General features: G+C 45.4%; 1 protein-coding gene across 1 annotated transcript; it reads right to left on the minus strand.

The window, feature by feature from the left end:
* Positions 1-15,713: 15,713 nt before the first annotated feature.
* LOC136142570 (heat shock cognate 71 kDa protein-like) lies at positions 15,714-17,651 on the minus strand. Its single transcript, XM_065900816.1, is given in 3 exon segments — positions 15,714-16,254; positions 16,256-17,156; positions 17,159-17,651. Coding segments are annotated over 3 exon segments (1,935 nt in total).
* Between the last annotated feature and the right edge of the window lie 825 nt (positions 17,652-18,476).

Here is an 18,476-nt window from a genome sequence, read left to right on the forward strand (position 1 = left end):
GGAAAGCCAAGTGCCAGGCTTTGAAATGCAGCCAGTCTCTCTTCAATATCTAGTTATGTTTCCACAGCACAGGAAGAAAAAAACCCAACTGTTTACATGCAGTAGTATTTCTGGTAACTGAACTTATTAGTTTAAAAGGCAATATTTACTGAGCTCACAAAATAGCATGCTTTCTGCCCACAGAGACCTGTTTTAATTAAAGCTCTACCTTTAAAATTCATTAAAGTAATCAGTTCTAAGAGATTAGGAGCCCGCATATTAGATTTCAACCTGGGACTGCCACATATTCCCTTCTGCAGGTGCAGGAGGCAATGATTTAAACAACTGTGAACATCTCTCCTTTCAGTGGATTTCAGTTTTATTTAAAGGCACTGGCCGGCTAGCCTCAAGAATTTCTCTTTTTTATTAGGCATGAGCGGCTCAGTCGCCTTACTACGTGGATCACCTCATTATTCTCGTCACCTGGGCAGAGCCGTCACTCAGAAGCTGTCTCTCCCAGGGCAGAGGGGATGGGAAGGGGAAGGTGACTACGGAGAGATGAAATGCCACCATGTTCCCCGGCCCCAAAGAGGCTCTGCTCTTACACCCTGGCCCCCTGGCTGTGGGGTAACAGGGATGGCTGGAAGAGCTCAGTGGGGACAGCTTAGAGGGGTAAGGATATAGTAACAACAGCAATGACAACCACAACTATAATTGCTACAACGTATGCAGCACTTACTATGTGCTAGGTCTACACACTGTGTGTTTTGAGCCTCTTAGCAACCCTACGAGGTGGGCGCTCTGATCAGCTTCATTTCACACATGAGGAAATAGAAGCTCAGGGAGGCCAGGTGCCTCGCCAAAGCCCACATGGAGAGGAAGTGACAGGAAAGCAGCGTAGGCAGAAGACGACTGGCCTTGGAACTCCACTGTGGCCACTTTCTAGATGTGAGCTCTGCGACGTCATTTTCCTGACCTTTGGTTTGCTCGCGTATAAAGGGTTGCATCTACCTGACAGGGTAACGGCAAGGATCCCATGCGGTGACGTGAGGACAGCATTCAGCACAGAGCCTGGCACAGAGGACGCACCCAACGCAGGGTAGCAATTCGTATCCGGTGACGGTAAAACGTGAAGTCGGGCATCCAAGCATCAGAGAGCCAGCTCCCCTGCACCTGGACGACCTCCCTGCAACCCCGACTGGGAGACAGGGGACGGGAGCTCAGTTCACTCGTGTGGGGATGAGGCAGAGCTCCGAGTGCGAGGCCGTGGCAGCAGACGACGGGCAGCCCCGCTCCGAGGGTCGTGGAAGGCATGCGGCGGAGATGTCAGGGACAGGCTGACGGCACAGAATGAGGCCCGGGAGGCGATAGCTGGGCTTGGAAAGGGGCCTCAGTCCTTTGTCCCTGGAAAACAAGCCGTCGCTGCCAGATCGAAACACTAAGAAAGGCCCTTGATGGCAATCTTGTCCAACCTCTTCACTGTTCACGCGGGGCTACCGAGGCCCCATGAGTGCAAGTCTATTTTATTTTACGTCCAGAGAGCAAGTGTCTACACTGGAGTTCAAGGTGACTCCGCCACCTGACTGGCTATAGGACCCTGACAAAATTATGTCATCTCTTCATGCCTCAATTTCCTTACCTATAAAAAAGCACCTATTTCACAGAGGTTTTCAAGGATGGAATGAGAGAATGACTGTAAAACCCACAGCACAGGGTTTGGCACCTGCGAAGCATTCAGTACAAACCCTCTGGCACTTTGCCCCCGTCACAGTCACCTTCTCTGCCGGCCCAGAAGCATCCTCGAAGCTGACTCACACTGGCCCCTGTGACAGTTGGGCCCGGTGAGGGGTCTATTCTGTGGGGCTCTGGAACACGGAGGCCCTGTTTCAGTGCTCCCACGCTGGAAGCCCCTTTGGGATAACTGAGCCCCAGAAGGATGGGTTCCAGGAGTCCCCTCTTGGGGGATCTTCCTCACCAGCTATGGCTTCTCCTGCTGAGACTACTGAGCCGTGTCTGCCACAGGCTGGCGTTTGGCAACAGGCTCCGGGAGTCCCTGAAGTGAGGCCGTGCCCACCCCTGAGCCAGGCTCGCTCCCTCGCCAGGCACTGAGCGGGGCACGGAGACTACAGTGGCATGCAAGGTGGATGCTGGCTCAGCCCTCAGTGATCACAAACAATACTCAGTTGGGCAAGAAGTAACAGTAAAAGGTGATTCGCGCTATTCACATATTTATTTAACCCCTATGGATTGAGTTCAATTTTGTGCCAAGTCATATGCTCAGTGTTAGAGAGATGCGGTGATTTAAAAGCAGACACCACCCCTGACCATAAGGTACTTACAATCCAGTGAAGGGGACCACGTTATTGCAACGAATACTTCTTGTTTGAATTACTTGCTTGGTGTGTAGGTGATGGAAAGAAAAGAACCAGATTGCTAAGAGAGCAGATATTGGAGGCTTGACCCAGCTTGGAGGATCGCAGAGGCAGTAACATTTGGTCTGAGCTCTAAAGGATGCAGAGTTTTCTAGGCAGAGGCAGTAGGAGGCGGGGTGGCGGGTGGGAGAAACCATTAGAGGCAGAGGAAACTTTGAGGAAGGCCCCAAGAAAGGAAAGCCCGTGACAAGTTGAAGGAGTTGAGAGACTGCTAGTGAGTCTAGGGTATCAGCAAAAGGAAGAACGGTACAGGATGAGGTGATGAGGCCAGTAGGCCCACATCACCCAAGGCCTTTGGTCCAGAATAAGGAGACTTGCTTTCAGGGCCAATGGGGAGCTGTCAACGGATTTCAAGCCAGTGAGCAACATTACCTGACTTAGGTTTTTGAAAGATCTGGCTGCCGTGGGGAGAATGGATTGCGGGAAGGCAGACCAGAGCGGAGGGCAGAGCCCTGTTCGGATGCTACTGTCCAGTGAGAGGTGATGGGAGCTCAGAGGTGGAGAATGGGAAGAGGGAATAAGCACAGTGGGTTGATCCGAGAGAGACGTCAGAGTTCTTTTTTTTCTCGCGTTTTTGTTTGTTTGTTTGTTTGTTTTTGTCCTCACCGCAAGGCATGCCGGATCTTAGTTCCCCGACCAGGGAACAAACCTGATTCCCCTGCAGTGGAAGCGTGGAGCCCTAACGTGGACCTCCAGGCAAGTCCCTGTCAGAGTTCTAACTGAAAAGCCTTGCTGATGAGTTGGACGTGCAGTGTGAGTGAGCACAAGTGGTCAGGAGTGACTCCTTCTCAGGCTTGTGCCCTGGGTAGATGCTGGGACCTGGTCATGCGGATGGGAAACCCGCAAGGAAGAGCCGCTGCAGAGTGGTTTGGAAGAATGGGGAGCTCCTTTTGAGATGAGTTGAACTGAGATGCCTGGGAGGCAGGGCAGTGGGCAGTTGCATATACAGATCAGGAGCTCAGAGGACAGGAGAGAGAAATCTGAATTCCGTCAGCTCAGTATAGAGGCGGGAACTGCAGCCAAGGAGTGAACGAGTTCATCCGCAGGGGCGTGGAACGTGAGCACAGAGGAGGACGGAAGACAGAACCGTGATCGACTCCAGCAGGTCAACGTCAGGAAGAGGACAGACCAAGGAGGCTGAGAGGAACCAGGAGGGATGGTAGCTGGGAGAGTGAGGGCTTCAAGCACAGAGTGACCAACAGTAGCTCTGGGACAGATGTCCAGTAAGATGAGCATGGGAAAATGTCCATTAGATTTAGCAACCTAGAGGTAATTTGGGACGATGAAGAATCAGCCCTGCTCCCCCCTTTAGCTGACAGGTATTTTTTAACGTGACTGTAGTTAAGTTGCAGAATCTAACCTCAAATTCTTCACATGTCCCTTTGCCCCTTTCCCAGGCCCAACCCACATGTTGAGAACTCCAGTGGTTGGCAGGACTCCCCCAGAGTACTGCCCATCTGGTCCTTCAGGTCTCTGGGTAACTCCCAACTGCTAGCTGTTCCAGGCATCATTTCTCTAACTACCACTTACCACTAATTTGGTCCTCATGTCGGCTTCATGTTGTTTGCCTTTTACTGAAGGCTAATAGTTAGGCATTAGCTACAATTTATTCCTACAATTACTTTTGAAGGGCTCAGCAATGATAGCAGTTTCCAATCCTCGCCTATCAAATGTGTTTCTGATGCCATTATAATCATAGAATTATATAAATAAATGAACAAGCAAATTACCCAAAGCAAAATGTGATTAGACTCCAGGCAGCCCATCTTATTCTTTGGTACTCCAGATACCCTCCTTTTTAGGTACCTCCCAATCACTTCCCTCACCCCTTCATGGATACACAAAAATGAAAGCATAAGACTGGATTACTGTAGTGGCAGACACAAATTTTCAGTTCCATCTTAGAAAGTTCGATGATGTGGATGTCATTGAGAAATTAGCAGTTCTTGCAAACCACAGAAACTCATAATTAAGTAAACCAAATGCAGGATCACAATTTGTTTCCAAATTAGTTGTTATTTTCTTATACAGGAAAGCAGAGCATAAGTGAGGATGGATTTATTTCATATTATACAAATTCATCTATTAACATCTCCTTTGAGGATTCTCATCAAGTTTAGTTTCAAAGATGTCACTAGTGGGCTTCCCTGGTGGCAAAGTGGTTAAGAATCCGCCTGCTAATGCAGGGGACAGGGATTCGAGCCTTGGTCCAGGAAGATCCCACATGCCACGGAGCCACTAAGCCCGTGCACCACAACTACTGAGCCTGCGCTCTAGAGCCCACGAGCCACAACTCCTGAAGCCCATGCACCTAGCTCCGCAACAAGAGAAGCCACCGCAATGAGAAGCCCGCACACCGCAACGAAGAATAGCCCCTGCTCACCGCAACTAGAGAAAGCCCACGTGCAGCAATGAAGACCCAACACAGCCAAAAATAAATAACTGGAATAAATAAATTTATTAAAAAAAAAAGATGTCACTAGTGACTACTTAACATCTGGACAAAATGGTTCCCTCTTACTCTATACTTGTTTTTGAATTTATTAGGAATGTAACCGAGTATTATCTACCCAGTTTGGCATCTCAAAAATACCATATAGTTACGGGTAACAAAGATAAGACCAAACGTGAGCAGTCTAGAGGCTTCTTCAAGGGGTTGTGCCCATTGTTCTGGGCTCCAGGCCCTACTCAGGAACTTGCGGAATATACCCTCTCAGCCAGTTCCTCCCAACAACTCTTTAGCTCGATTCACAAATAACTTTAAAGACCAATTACAATTTGACACCATGCCCTCACAACAATCTACTTGGTCTCCATTCCCTTTTCTGGGCCACCCCCTCCCCTCCCACCATCTTTGAACTCAGATAAGGATCTACTTCTAGAAGTCTTGCTTCTCACAGGCTGGTCTCCCTGCTTCCCCTGAGGTTTGCTGGTCTGTGTCCTTGTTACTTCTGGAAAGCCCTCTCCTTTAAGAAAGAGGCCAACGCTACTGGGATCACCACCCCACGCGTAAAGTCTGCTCAGGAAAAGACATCTCCTTCTTTTATAAAGTCCCTCTTACTCTGCTATTGCTGGGGATCAATGAAACAGATCTCTGCGCAGCTAGAGTGACCAATGCCATAGCCCAAGCTAATTGTCCTTCCAATCTCACTTCAAAATTGGTCCTTTCTTTTGCAGAGGCCTTCACCCTCAATCTCAGCTGGCTGCTCCAGCCTCTGCTTCCTGCCTCAGCTATCCTGAGGGAACCACAGAATAAATTAGTTGGCAAGTTAGCCAACTGAGAAACAAAGAGGCCCCAACACCCATCAGAGGTTAGAAGTTTAAAAAAAAAAAAAAGGCAAAATTTTCAGGTTTCGAATGATTTCTTTTTTAAAAGATTTCAGTGCCCTAACTCCAGTTTGAGAACTGAAAAAAGGTCTTTCTGCCACGGTTTGGAATGCACAGACCACTTACTTCCTTTTTCAAAGGGAAAACAAAAACGAAAGCAAAACCAAGGGTCTCAGTGTCATTATCCATTGATGTCTGCCTTCTCTTTTATTTCATGATCCGCTTGATTTTTGTCCTTGTTAGTTTTGAAAATCTCCGGCAAGTTTCTGAAGCTTGATGTGACAAGGTGAAGTGGCTGAAAAGAAAGTCAGCATTTGGCAAGACTCATTAACAATAAAGAGAAACAATGGGATATGAATTTCTAGGTGGGCTGTGTTCTAAAATGAGTAGCTTATAAATAAACACTATAATTGTGATTTGGGGCACTACTAACAGATCCTCTTTAAGAAAATCCTAACCACAAAACTCAGAGACAATGCGGATAGATTAGCTTATTTGCATTACAAAAAAGCTCTTCCTGTTTACCAAAGGATTCACCACAAGACTTCTTTAGTGAGAGCGCATTTGTACAAGGTTTCTGCTTACAAAAAGAAAAACATCAATTTGTACTAGAGTTACAGGAACTCTCCAATGGGTAATATGAGAGCCACCCTCTATTAGATGATTTATCTCGGGTCAGCTGGGATGGAAGGCCACGCTCGGGAATGTGCTGGCTCACTCTGCCAGGACCCTGGAATCCACTGAGTAATTCTAATCTCATTTTCCCCAGATGCCCCACTCTCCTGTTTTCTGAGTGCACATGTGTGGAAGAGCGTCCTCAGAAAACAATCTTTGGGGACATTTCGACTCAGATATCGAGGGATCACAACATTCCTGCATTCCCCTGCCTTCTGACCTCCAAGGTGGGGATGGGTGAGGTGGGCGGTCAGGACTCCCAGAGCCACTGGACTTGACCTGAACTCTGATCTGTGGATATCCCTGTGGATCTGAGGCCTGGATGAAACTGCTTGAAGTCTCCGTTTAAAAACTTTGTTGATGATTAGATTAAAACAGCTCCAAAGTTCTGTCATGGTACAAGCCTCTGTTTGTGTCTGGAAGCTCTGCCAAACAAGGCTGTTTGTTAGTCTCAGCAGTTATGGAAGGAAGCTTTAAAATGTAGCGTAATGATCTTCCATCTCTTCACACTTGGCAGTTTCCAGAGAAAGAAGCAGATAACATAAAAAGTCGACCGTTCTGTTCTCCCCCGAAGAAGAAATCAGTGAGCAACCTTTACCATTAAGGGGCCCATCCTACCCTGATGGGGCAGCTTCTCCTCCTATTTTGGCTGGGGGAAGAAACAAAATAAACATCGCATAAACCAGCACTGATTCCCCCTGATCTGCAGCTGGAAGCAGATGAGCATATTATTAGAAAGTGCCTGTGGAGCTCAGCAGACCTGGGTGTGAATCCCACCTCCGCCACCTCTTCTCTGTGGAACTTGGACACGTGATTTCATCTCTTTAATGAGATGATTCTTCATCTGGGAAATCGGGAGGATACCATCAACCTTGCAGGGTTGCTGTAAGTGTAAAGGGCTGAGAGAGTATGGAGGCTGACACAAAGTAGGCCCTTAATAAATGTGGAATTAATGACCACTTATACATATCAAAACTAACACTGTCCCTTTAATTCTATCTAAAGCTTAATCAGGGTCAAAAGAATACTGATGGATTGTGACAGAAAGAAAACTAGACAGGTCATTAGGCTTTTGATGCAAATCCTAGACCCAGGAAGGATTCGATTCTCAGATTTCATTTCGAGTTAAGTTAACGAGGGTGGTCTCATCAGGGTCTGTGAGTGAAAACAGAATTCGATTAAATGTGAGTGATGACCATTAATGGATGGTAAGATTGTCAACTCTGCATTGCCACAGTTAAGCCTAGCACCTTGGGTCATATACCAGGGCACGTGGTGATAGTGTGACTTCTTTGCACACAACTCACCTGGAAGGAAAAACAGTGCCAGCGCAGAACCTGCTGGTCTTATTACCTCAAAAGTGTGGACCCATGACGACAATCCTTCCCAATCACTTGCAGTGACTGAACTCAGTACTTTAGAAAAGGGGAGAAGAGTCAGATGTTTTTCCTTTCAAGCCTGTGGCCCCCAATCATAGACGCCTTCAGGAACAAGGTAGCCCCTTTCTGAGGATCTCCTTCTGAGAGCAAGAGGACCCTTGGCACTTCTTTTCGTTGCCTTGGATTAGTTCAATGAGAAACATGGCTAAATAGAGAGTAACATTAGCAGGTGTCCTACAGAGCAAAATAAAGCAAAACAAAGCATGAAACTTGCTTTGGCTTTAATGAATCTCTTCTTCTTCATCCAATTTAGTACGGGAGAAAATATTAGCTGACTCCTCTCACTCAAGCTGTATCAGTAACCCTTTGCCCTGACCCCCAGTTGAATTCGCCTTATCTCAGGGTGGAAGATGTTTTCCTACGACACCCTCTCCAGAAGTGCAGGTAGCCTTTATCTCCCCTTATTTGCTGTGAGAGGATCTGAAGCCTGGTGCTACAGAAGCTTACTGAGGGCTCCAAAGCGCTCTTTGCAGCGAGACCCCATTCTGGCTACCCCGGGTCTCTTCAGGCAAACACAAAGATCAGTCTTTAGGCTACACTAATTATCTCAGGTGGTGTTTCTGACCTTTTGCAGTTCAAGTTCACGTTCCTCCTTCCCCAGGGACCATTCATGTATGCCTTCATAAAGTATTTCTTGAGCACCACAAGTGATGAACACTAATTTGATGGGTAGATTTGGGTAGATCACTGGACAAGCTCAACTCAATGCAGTCCCCCTTTCTCTTGGGAGCAACTGTACTCCAGGGAGTAGGTTTCTCCTCTGCTCCTCTGGGTGGGCAGCCTGCCCTGGTTCTGTGCTGCTTGTACTGAAGTTGGGTAAGTCTGCCTAATTTTTACAATTCATTTAACAGACACATTTCACTTGCTCATTAAGCTAGGTTTCCTAGCCTGGCCTCCATCAGCATTGAAGTGATAGTTTAAAGTCCACATTTACTGTTTTGTATATTTCTCAACTTGTTCAGAATCTGGATGATGAAATGGAGATCGGGACCACCCCCCGCCCCGCCATAAGCACCAACCGTGTGCCAGGCGGACGGTCTAAGTCACAGGGATAGAATAGTGAGTGTCATAAACAGAGTTCTTGTCTTCATGGAGCTTACATGTCTGAGTCTCCCAGGAAACATTTCTGGTGTGAACTGCCCTTTTCTCACCATCACTCGTGTAGCATGCTATCTTCATGGAGCAGGTGATCAGGATAGCCCCCCAGCCAGAGGACGTCAGTGGCAGAGCCAGGAAGATGTTCTGCCCTGCTTTCCTGCTCATGCCTTTTCCTAAGATATCTTTGCTCAGAGTTGTGTTCCTAAAGGATAGGACTGTTGCTGAAATAGAGAAAGAATCCTACCTATTATAATGTCAAAACTTGGCACTTCTTTTTCTTTTTCAAATACTGTTCTCTTCTTGTTTATAGATCACATCAATGCCCTGTGGCAGAGTCAAAGCTTTTGAAGTTTCACTGTTTAGGATTCAGCATTATTTCAAAGCCCAGGAAACTTTAAACCTGACCAAACATCAGATATAATTTTCCAAATAAAACCGGAGAGTTTCCAAAAATATTCTATGTGGTGCACTGTGCTTAAAGTTTTGAGGTTGTTTCAATGTTTTTAGGTGTGCAAGTCCACGACTTGGAAGCAATTCTATTTCTACTGGGTAGATTGGCATTACCTCCAATAAGTCGTTTCAATCAACATGCTTTGACTGGGTGCCAATGATGCACCCAGAAGGGTGATAACTGTCATCTCCTATTTGCCCGAGCTCTGCCCAGCTTTACGTAAGAAAAGCCTATAAAATCTATGCAAAGTAAGATACCAGAAGCCCAGTCTCCAACATGGGTGGGGTTAGTCTCAGTCTTGCTATCTGGACCCTGCTCTCTGGTATGTATATCTGAATGGAGACTTTGGCTCTCTATGCCCACCCAAATACAGCCTCCAAGCCAAATCTCACTGTATGTGCCCAACGACAGCTTCTAATTACCATTCCAGCTCCTCACGGGTACTGGAGCTCTGCTCTGCCCCCACTACGAACATTTATCTCGTGCTCAAGAGTTCATGTGATAACTGGCTTTACAATCATCTCTTTCACATGCTATAAGGTTCGACTGCCAAAGTCACAGTCACATGTCAGCTAAGGCTAATCTCAGTGAGAGTCAGACCTAAAGATTCCAAAGGGATAGGTGGAGAGAGAGTCAGGTGAGAAGTTAGGGATGATTGGCTTGGAGGAAGCGAAGGAGACACAGTCTGCTTTATCACCTCTCCCTTCTCATGCACTGACTGAAATACGGGTTAACTATGATGATTATTTTCTAAACCACCGGTCTTCAGGACACATGGCCTGTCAAATTTTATATGATTTACGGTGTTAAAGACACTTAGAAGTTCTGACCCCAGACATTAACAGTTCTTGTACATTTTGATTGTTTATATCAAGGGTTAAAAACTCAAACATCAATCAATCGATCGATAAATAAATTTGTAAATCCAAATTTGCAGATTGTAAAAGAAACTCAGATGTATGCAAGGGTCTCATATATAACATAAATGAGTGAATGGGCTAAATGTAAGACAACAGGAGTGCTGGGGACATGGGGGAGCTAGAGTGTGCCTACTCTATTTAAAGACATACCAATTCAATTAAAAAAAAAAACAAACGATGGGACAAATTAAGCAGGTCTGTGGGTTAGATTTGTCTTGGGATCCACCAGTTTGCCAAACTTAGTTTTACAGAGATAAGAGATAATTGTACCATCCTTGGAAGTTCAGGTTTTATCATCTCTATAGCTAACTTCTTCTAGATAGAACTGTTGAACTTTGCACAACTGTGGAACAATGGAAGGAACGCTGCATCCAGGAGCAGAAGGCCTGGGCTCTAGTTTAGATCTTATAAAATGTGCTTATAAATAAAGTGATATTGGATAAATCCCTTGTCTTCTTTAGGCCTTAGTTTCTTCATCTGTAAAGCTGCCTGTCCTAGACAGCCTTTAAGGCATCAAAGCACCTTCATCTCTAAGATTCTTTTTTCCATTTCTAATGGTTTTGGGAGACGGGAAGAGAAAGATATTAGACTACCACTGTTTACTTCCATGATGTGCAACTAAGATGTCCACGATCAAGATCTGAAACAATACATTCTATTAAGACTCATGACAAGCACTTAAGTTCAGTGTGTATACACGTGCACAAGTGGTTTGGGACAGGATATAGTGAGGGACAGCAAGGTGGCACCGTTCCATTTTGATCTTTTTCCAATAATGCCGATGCACAAGTCTGCCTCATGAATAGCTGTGAGCAGGGAAACAGGAAACGGATGCTGCCTAAGCATTTTTCATTCACCATTAACTGATTATTCACTCAACAAACATTGAGCACCTCAGATTCTGGTGATGCTGAGCTAAATGAGCAAGGTCTCTTGTCCCACAGAGCTCGGTGACAAGCATTAAGAGGCATCTGGTTTCAATGAAGAATATAATGAACAACAAGAATGTAGTGGCTGAAGTGTTGCCAAATGGTGTCCTCCCTTCAGGTATAAATCGGTTGTATTCAAACTGGTCCTAGAGCCGCAAGGTTCCCCTTGGGTGCTTCTGGGACCATCACGGTTAGGAACTAGTAGAGGCTAAATGAGTAAGACTTTAACTATACCTGCTGGGCTTCCCTGGTGGCGCAGTGGTTGAGAGTCCGCCTGCCGATGCAGGGGACACGGGTTCGTGCCCTGGTCCGGGAAGATCCCACGTGCCTCGGAGCGGCTGGGCCCATGAGCCATGGCCGCTGAGCCTGCGCGTCCGGAGCCTGTGCTCCGCAGCAGGAGAGGCCACAACAGTGAGAGGCCCGCGTACCGCAAAAAAAAAAAAAAAAAAAAAACAAAAAAAACTATAGCTGCTGTGCTTTGATGTAATTTATGTACTGGGGTTCCTCACACGACTTCACTTGAAAAAATGATTTTATTAGTTGTGGTAAGCTAAATCATGCTCCCCCCCATCATGTCCACATCTCAATCCCTGGAAGCTGTGAATGTTATCTCGTATGGCCAAAGGGATTGATTGGTAGATGTGTTTTAAATTAAGTATCTTGAGATGAGGAAATAATCCTGGATTATCCTGAAAGAACCAATACAATCACAGGATCCTCAAAAAAAGGAAGCAGGAGGGTCAGACTGAGAAGGAGAGAAGGCAATGTGACAATGGAAGCAGAAGTTTAAGTGTTGCCGCCATGGGACAAGGAATGCGGGCAGCCTCTAGAAGCTGAATAGGCAAGAATGGATTCTCCCCTAGAGCCTCCAGAAGCCCTGCTGACACATGGATTTTAGTCTAGTGAGACTCATTTTACTTTCGACATCCAGAATTGTAAGGTAGTAAGTTTGGGTTGTTTTAAACCACTTAGTTTGTGGTGATTTGTTACAGCAACTATAAGAAATGAATACACTAGGATAAAACATGACGTTTGGAGCGTACTAGTTAAAACCAGGTCTCCTTTAACCTAGACGTAGAGAGACATTTTCCCAGGGCAGTGCCTCTCCGTGACTCTTTCTAGGGTCCCTCTAATCCTGGCATTGCTGTTAGAATTCTAGGTATGAGCTACCCAAGTGCCCTAATTTTGAACTAGTTCCACCCCCACCAGCTTCCCCAGGCCAGAAGCTGATTGTCTCTTGCTTTAGGGAGAGGAGAAACCTCCAGTTTCCCCCTCTGTAACAGCACTGACCCACTTCTGCAAGCCATTGCTAGTTAACGATCTGAAAAGGATAGGGGAAGGCTCATTGTTCTCCATCTTATTTTCTAACCTGGCTGGATTAACAGCTAATCAGAAATTAATGCTCTGAGTAGGCACTTCCTCTGACTCAACAGTGAACAAGTCAGCAAAAACTTTAAGTAACCACTTTATTGCCTGCCTCCACTGCAACAGGGTTAACAATTATGAGGCAGGGAACTTAGCCGTCATCGTTTCCCATTGGGATTTTGGCTGTTCTTTCAGTTCCTGAATTTAAAATGAAACAGGAAATAAACAGTGCATGGTAAAAACTTATTACGTAGTGAGGTCGACAGAGGTTTTCTTCAATGCCTCTTTCCATTTGGAGCATCAGGGCAGGGGAGAGGAAGGGTCCGTACGCTGGATATTAGGTGATGGGATTCTAATCCTGGTTTTGCTACCAACTTGCTATGAGTTTAAGTCCCTCAGTTGGCTTATCTGTAAAATTGGGATAGGGAGCTTAATATCAAAGAATCTTGTCATCTTTGGTAGTCCAAATCAATGGTTCCCAGATTTTTGAATTTCATGGACCAATAACACTTCCCATGAACATTTTGGAGACATACATAGGATTTACAAAGCTTGACTGCCAAGTGAAGGCATTGTAAAAAGCTACCACAATAATTTCAAAAAAGAAAAGACAGGGGCTTCCCTGGTGGCGCAGTGGTTGAGAGTCCGCCTGCCGATGCAGGGGACACGGGTTCGTGCCCCAGTCCGGGAAGATCCCACATGCCGCGGAGCGGCTGGGCCCGTGAGCCATGGCCGCTGAGCCTGCGCGTCTGGAGCCTGTGCTCCGCAATGGGAGAGGCCACAGCAGTGAGAGGCCCGCCTACCGCAAAAAAAAAAAAAAAAAAAAAAAAAAAAGAGAACTGGTCATTATGTTGAATCTTTTTGGCTTTATGAAAAACTCACTCCCTTGTCTATTTTTTTCTCATTTAGATACAGATATAAGAAACATTGTCGGGAATTCCCTGGCGGTCCAGTGGTTAGGACTCTGTGCTTCCACTGAAGGGGCACAGGTTCGATCCCTGATCAGGGAACTAGGATCCCACAAGCTGCGTGGCCAAAGAAAGAAAGAAAGGAAAAAAAGAAACATTTTCAAAGATTGGCAAAGTTCCTCAGATCCACTTTTGGGATTCAATGTTCTATGGCACCAAACTTTCTTATTTCTCCCTTAAAGTCACCCTGGGTGGATGATCCCTTCCGCCAGGCCTGCTTACTGCTACTCCAGTCAGAACCTTGTCAAGGGGAATGCCACTGGGCCTCTTCCTCCCCAGGAGGGAAAGGACATCTATGTCTAAAAGCCTCAGCAGAGAACAAGACAGAGAATAAAGTGGCAAAGGAAGCTGGGTTTGATGAGTCGGAAAAAATCAAACAAACAAATCAAAAGGACACGCATGGCACATCATGCATGCATGTGCATGCATTCTGAAAGAGGAAATCTAGGAAATTTGAAGTTTGGCCTCAGGCATCTGAAGCTGGGCATCATTCATGTGACTCTGGTTAACGGAGAAAAATGCCATACTCCAGATCTCTCTGCCCCTTAGGGAGAGTAGGCGTCTCTAAGCATCTCAGCAACTGCTACAGAGATAATCCCAGCTCAGAAATCTTGGGGCTGCTTACTGCTTCTCAGGATGGATCAGTGGCCAGTGTCGCCACACCGTGCTGACTTTTTAAAAAAAATAAATTTATTTGTTTGTTTATTTATTTATTTATTTATGGCTGCACTGGGTCTTCGTTGCTGCACGCGGTTTTGCTCTAGTTGCGGCAAGCAGGGGCTACTCTTCGTTGCAGTGCGTGGGCTTCTCATGGCAGAGGCTTCTCTTGTTGCAGAGTATGCGCTCTAGGCACACGGGCTTCAGTAGTTGTGGCACGCGGTCTCAGTAGTTGTGGCTCGTGGGCTTTAGAGCGCAGGCTCAGTAGTTGTGGCGCACGGGCTTAGTTGCTCCGAGGCACGTGGGATCTTCCCGGACCAGGGCTCGAACCCGTGTCTCCTGCATTGGCAGGCAGATTCTTAACCACTGCACTACCAGGGAAGCCCGTGCTGACTTTTTCTCTCACGGGCTCAGAGAAGTTGGGCGACTTACCCAAAGTCACAGGCTGGTCAGTGGGAAAGCTGAGATCCCATTAAGGACTGCTGAAATACAATGCCTGGACTCTCTTTTTTAAAAAATTAAGATAACATTGGTTTATAACATTATATAAGTTTCATGTGTACAACATTGTATTTCTACTCCTGTGTACACTACAGTGTGCTCACCACCACAAATTTAGTTCCCATCCATCACCATACAATTGATGCCTTTAACTCATTTGGCCCACTCCTCACTACCCCTTCCCCTCTGGTTACCACTACAGTAAGTCCCCTCCATACGAACCTTCAAGTTGCGAACTTTCGAAGATGTGAACGCATGGTCACATGTCCAATCACTTAAGTTGGTTCACGTGTCTGGCGTACACTGTCACATGTGCGCATCCTCTACAAGTGGTTGTGCTTTTGTGTGCTTTACTGTACAGTACTGTATAGAGTACAGTAGTATGGTATCTTTATTTCTTGCCTGTTCACGCTATGCTACCCCCTGTATGCCAGCTGTTGTACTGTACTGTAAGATTAAAAATGTTTTATTTTTTGTGTTCGTTTTTTATGTATTATTTGTGTGAAAAGTATTATAAACCTATTACGGTACAGTTCTATATAGCTGATTGTGTTAGTTGGGTACCTAGGCTAATGTGTTTGGTTTAGTTTGGCTTGGTTTGTTAATTTATTTTTGTTTGTTGGTTTTTATATTCCATATATGAATGAAATCATATGGTATTTGTCTTTCTCTGACTTATTTTACTTAGCATAATACCCTCAAGGTCCATGCATATTGTCACAAATAATGCCTACGTTTTTTTTGCCCATTTTAAATACAGTTCTATTTAAGACATTTTTGCATTTTCCACTTACTATACAGTGCTTGTAAAGTGCAGTGTTATTTCCTTTCCCTGTGCACACGTTCCATGTTCAAGTACCAAGAAGGCCCAGTTTACTACAGCAGCTCAACTTTGAAACTGCCATGGAATTTGCTACAGATTTGGGTCCTTCAATGTTGTGTGGAACAATGCTCACCCTGTGCTAGGCTGGCTTAATCAACCTCTTCAATGGTGGGCCCAGAGGAGGCACCAGCAGACGGAGGAGCTCCACCACCAGGGAAGCCCCCGGGCATTCCTCCTGGCATGCCTCCTGCGCTCTGGTACAGCTTGGCAATGATGGGGCTGCAGACTTTTTCCAGCTCCTTCTGCTGATGTTCAAATTCTTCCTTCTCTGCAGTCTGGTTCTTATCAAGCCGGTTGATTATTTCATTACACTTATCAAGAATCTTCTGTTTGTCCTCATCATTAATTTTGCCTTGAAGTTTCTCATCCTCAACAGTAGCTTTCATGTTGAAAGCATAGGATTCAAGAGAATTCTTCAAAGACACCCTATCCCGCTGCTTCTCATCTTCAGCTTTGTACCTCTCTGCTTCCTGAACCATGCGTTCAATGTCTTCCTTGCTCAAACGGCCCTTATCATTAGTGATGGTAACCTTGTTCTCTTTTCCTGTGCTCTTATGCACAGCAGAGACATTGAGGATGCCATTGGCATCAATATCAAAAGTGAGTTCAATCTGAGGAACACCACGGGGCAGGAGGTATGCCTGTGAGTTCAAACTTGCCAAGCAGGTTGTCATCCTTGGTCATGGCACGCTCACCTTCATAAACCTGAATGAGTACACCGGGCTGGTTGTCCAAGTAGTTTGTGACAGTCTGTGTCTGCTTGGTGGGAATGGTGGTGCTATGCTTGATGAGGACAGTCATCACTCCAGCAGCAGTTTCAATCCCAAGGGAAAGAGGAGTGACATCCAACAGCAGCAAGTCTTGAACATTTTCAGATTTGTCTCCAGATAGAATGGCTGCCTGGACAGCTGCACCGTAAGCAACAGCCTCATCAGGGTTGATGCTCTTATTCGGTTCTTTCCCGTTGAAGAAGTCCTGGAGAAGTTTCTGAATCTTGGGGATGCAGGTTTAACCACCCACCAGGACAATATCATGGATCTGAGACTTGTCTAGCTTGGCAGCCCGAAGGGCTTTCTCCACAGGGTCCAGTGTGCCAAGGAACAGGTCAGCATTCAGTTCTTCAAATCGGCCACGGGTAACTGAGGTATAGAAGTTGATTCCTTCACAGAGGGAATCAATCTCAATAGTGGCCTGGGTGCTGGAAGAGAGAGTGCGCTTAGCACGCTCACGAGCAATACGAAGGCGACGGGCAGCCTTCTTGTTCTCACTGATGTCCTTCTTGTGCTTGCGCTTGAATTCTGCAATAAAATGGTTGACCATCCGGTTGTCGAAGTCTTCTCCACCTAAGTGGGTATCTCCAGCTGTAGATTTGACCTCAGAGATCCCATCCTCAATAGTGAGGACTGACACATCAAAAGTGGCACCACCTAAATCAAAGATCAGCACATTTCTTTCTGCTCCAACCTTTTTGTCTAAGCAATAGGCAATAGCTGCAGCAGTTGGCTCGTTGATGATTCTAAGTACATTGAGCTCAGAATAGTTCCGGCACTTTTGGTAGCCTGATGCTGAGAATCATTAAAGTAAACGGGTACTGTGACAACAGCATTGGTAACAGTCTTCCCAAGGCAGGCTTCTGCTATTTCCTTCATCTTTGTCAAAACCATGGATGACACCTCCTCTGGATAGAAACTTTTTGTCTCTCCCTTGTATTCTACTTGAACCTCAGGCCTGCCTGCATCATTCACCACCATGAAGGACCAATGCTTCTTATCAGACTGGACAAAAGCATCATCAAATCTTCATCCAATGAGGTGTTTGGCATCAAAAACCGTGTTGGTGGGATTCATTACAACTTGGTTCTTTGCAGCATCACTGATCAATCGTTCGGTATCAGTAAAGGCGACATAGCTTGGGGTAGTTCGGTTCCCCTGATCATTGGCAATTATTTCCACCTTTCTGTGCTGGAAGACACCCACACAAGAATAGGTGGTGCTAAGATCAATGCCAACTGCAGGTCCCTTAGACATGGTTGCTGGAGTGCAGGCCCAGGTCCGCTGGAGGAGAAAACAGCAATCTGTAAAGCTGCTGCCACGTTCAATGAGACCCAATGCCTACATTCTTAACCATGGTTATTTACTGCCTCCCAAATAGTCCAGTTTTACCACAGCAGAGGATATATGACGGTTTGGTTTCCCATTCATCGAGAAGGTTTTTTTGATCCAGGTAATAGAATGATTATGGTAAAATCTAGATGAAGGGTAAATGGGAGCCTTTGTGACTATTTCTGCAAGTGTGAAATTATTTCAAAATGAAAAATTAACAAAAAAAAGACTGCCCCAAACTATCACTATTTGTAGATAACATGATTTTATATATAGAAAACCCTAAAGACTCCACAAAAAAAACTGTTAGAATAAGCAAATTTAGTAAACTTGCAGGATACAAAAATCTATATACAAAATCTGTTGTGTATCTATACACTGATAACAAATTAGCAGAAAGAGAAGTTAAGAAAACAATCCCATTTATAATTGCATCAAAAAGAATAAAATACCTAGGAATAAATTTAACCAAGGAGGTAAAAGACCTGTACACTGAAAAATATAAGACAGTAATGAAAGAAATTGAAGAAGACACATATAAATGTAAAGATATTCCATGCTCATGGATTGATAGAATTAATACTGTCAAAATGTCCATACAACCCAACAGACATAGAGAACAAATGTATGGATACCAAGGGGAAAGGGGTGGCGGTGGGAGGAATTGGGAGATTGGGATTGACATATATACACTTTTGATACTATGTATAAAGGAGATAACTAATGAGAACCTCCTGTATATAGCACAGG

Source organism: Phocoena phocoena, chromosome X, assembly GCF_963924675.1.
Source record: "Phocoena phocoena chromosome X, mPhoPho1.1, whole genome shotgun sequence".
In the NCBI taxonomy this organism is placed as follows: Eukaryota; Metazoa; Chordata; class Mammalia; order Artiodactyla; family Phocoenidae; genus Phocoena; species Phocoena phocoena.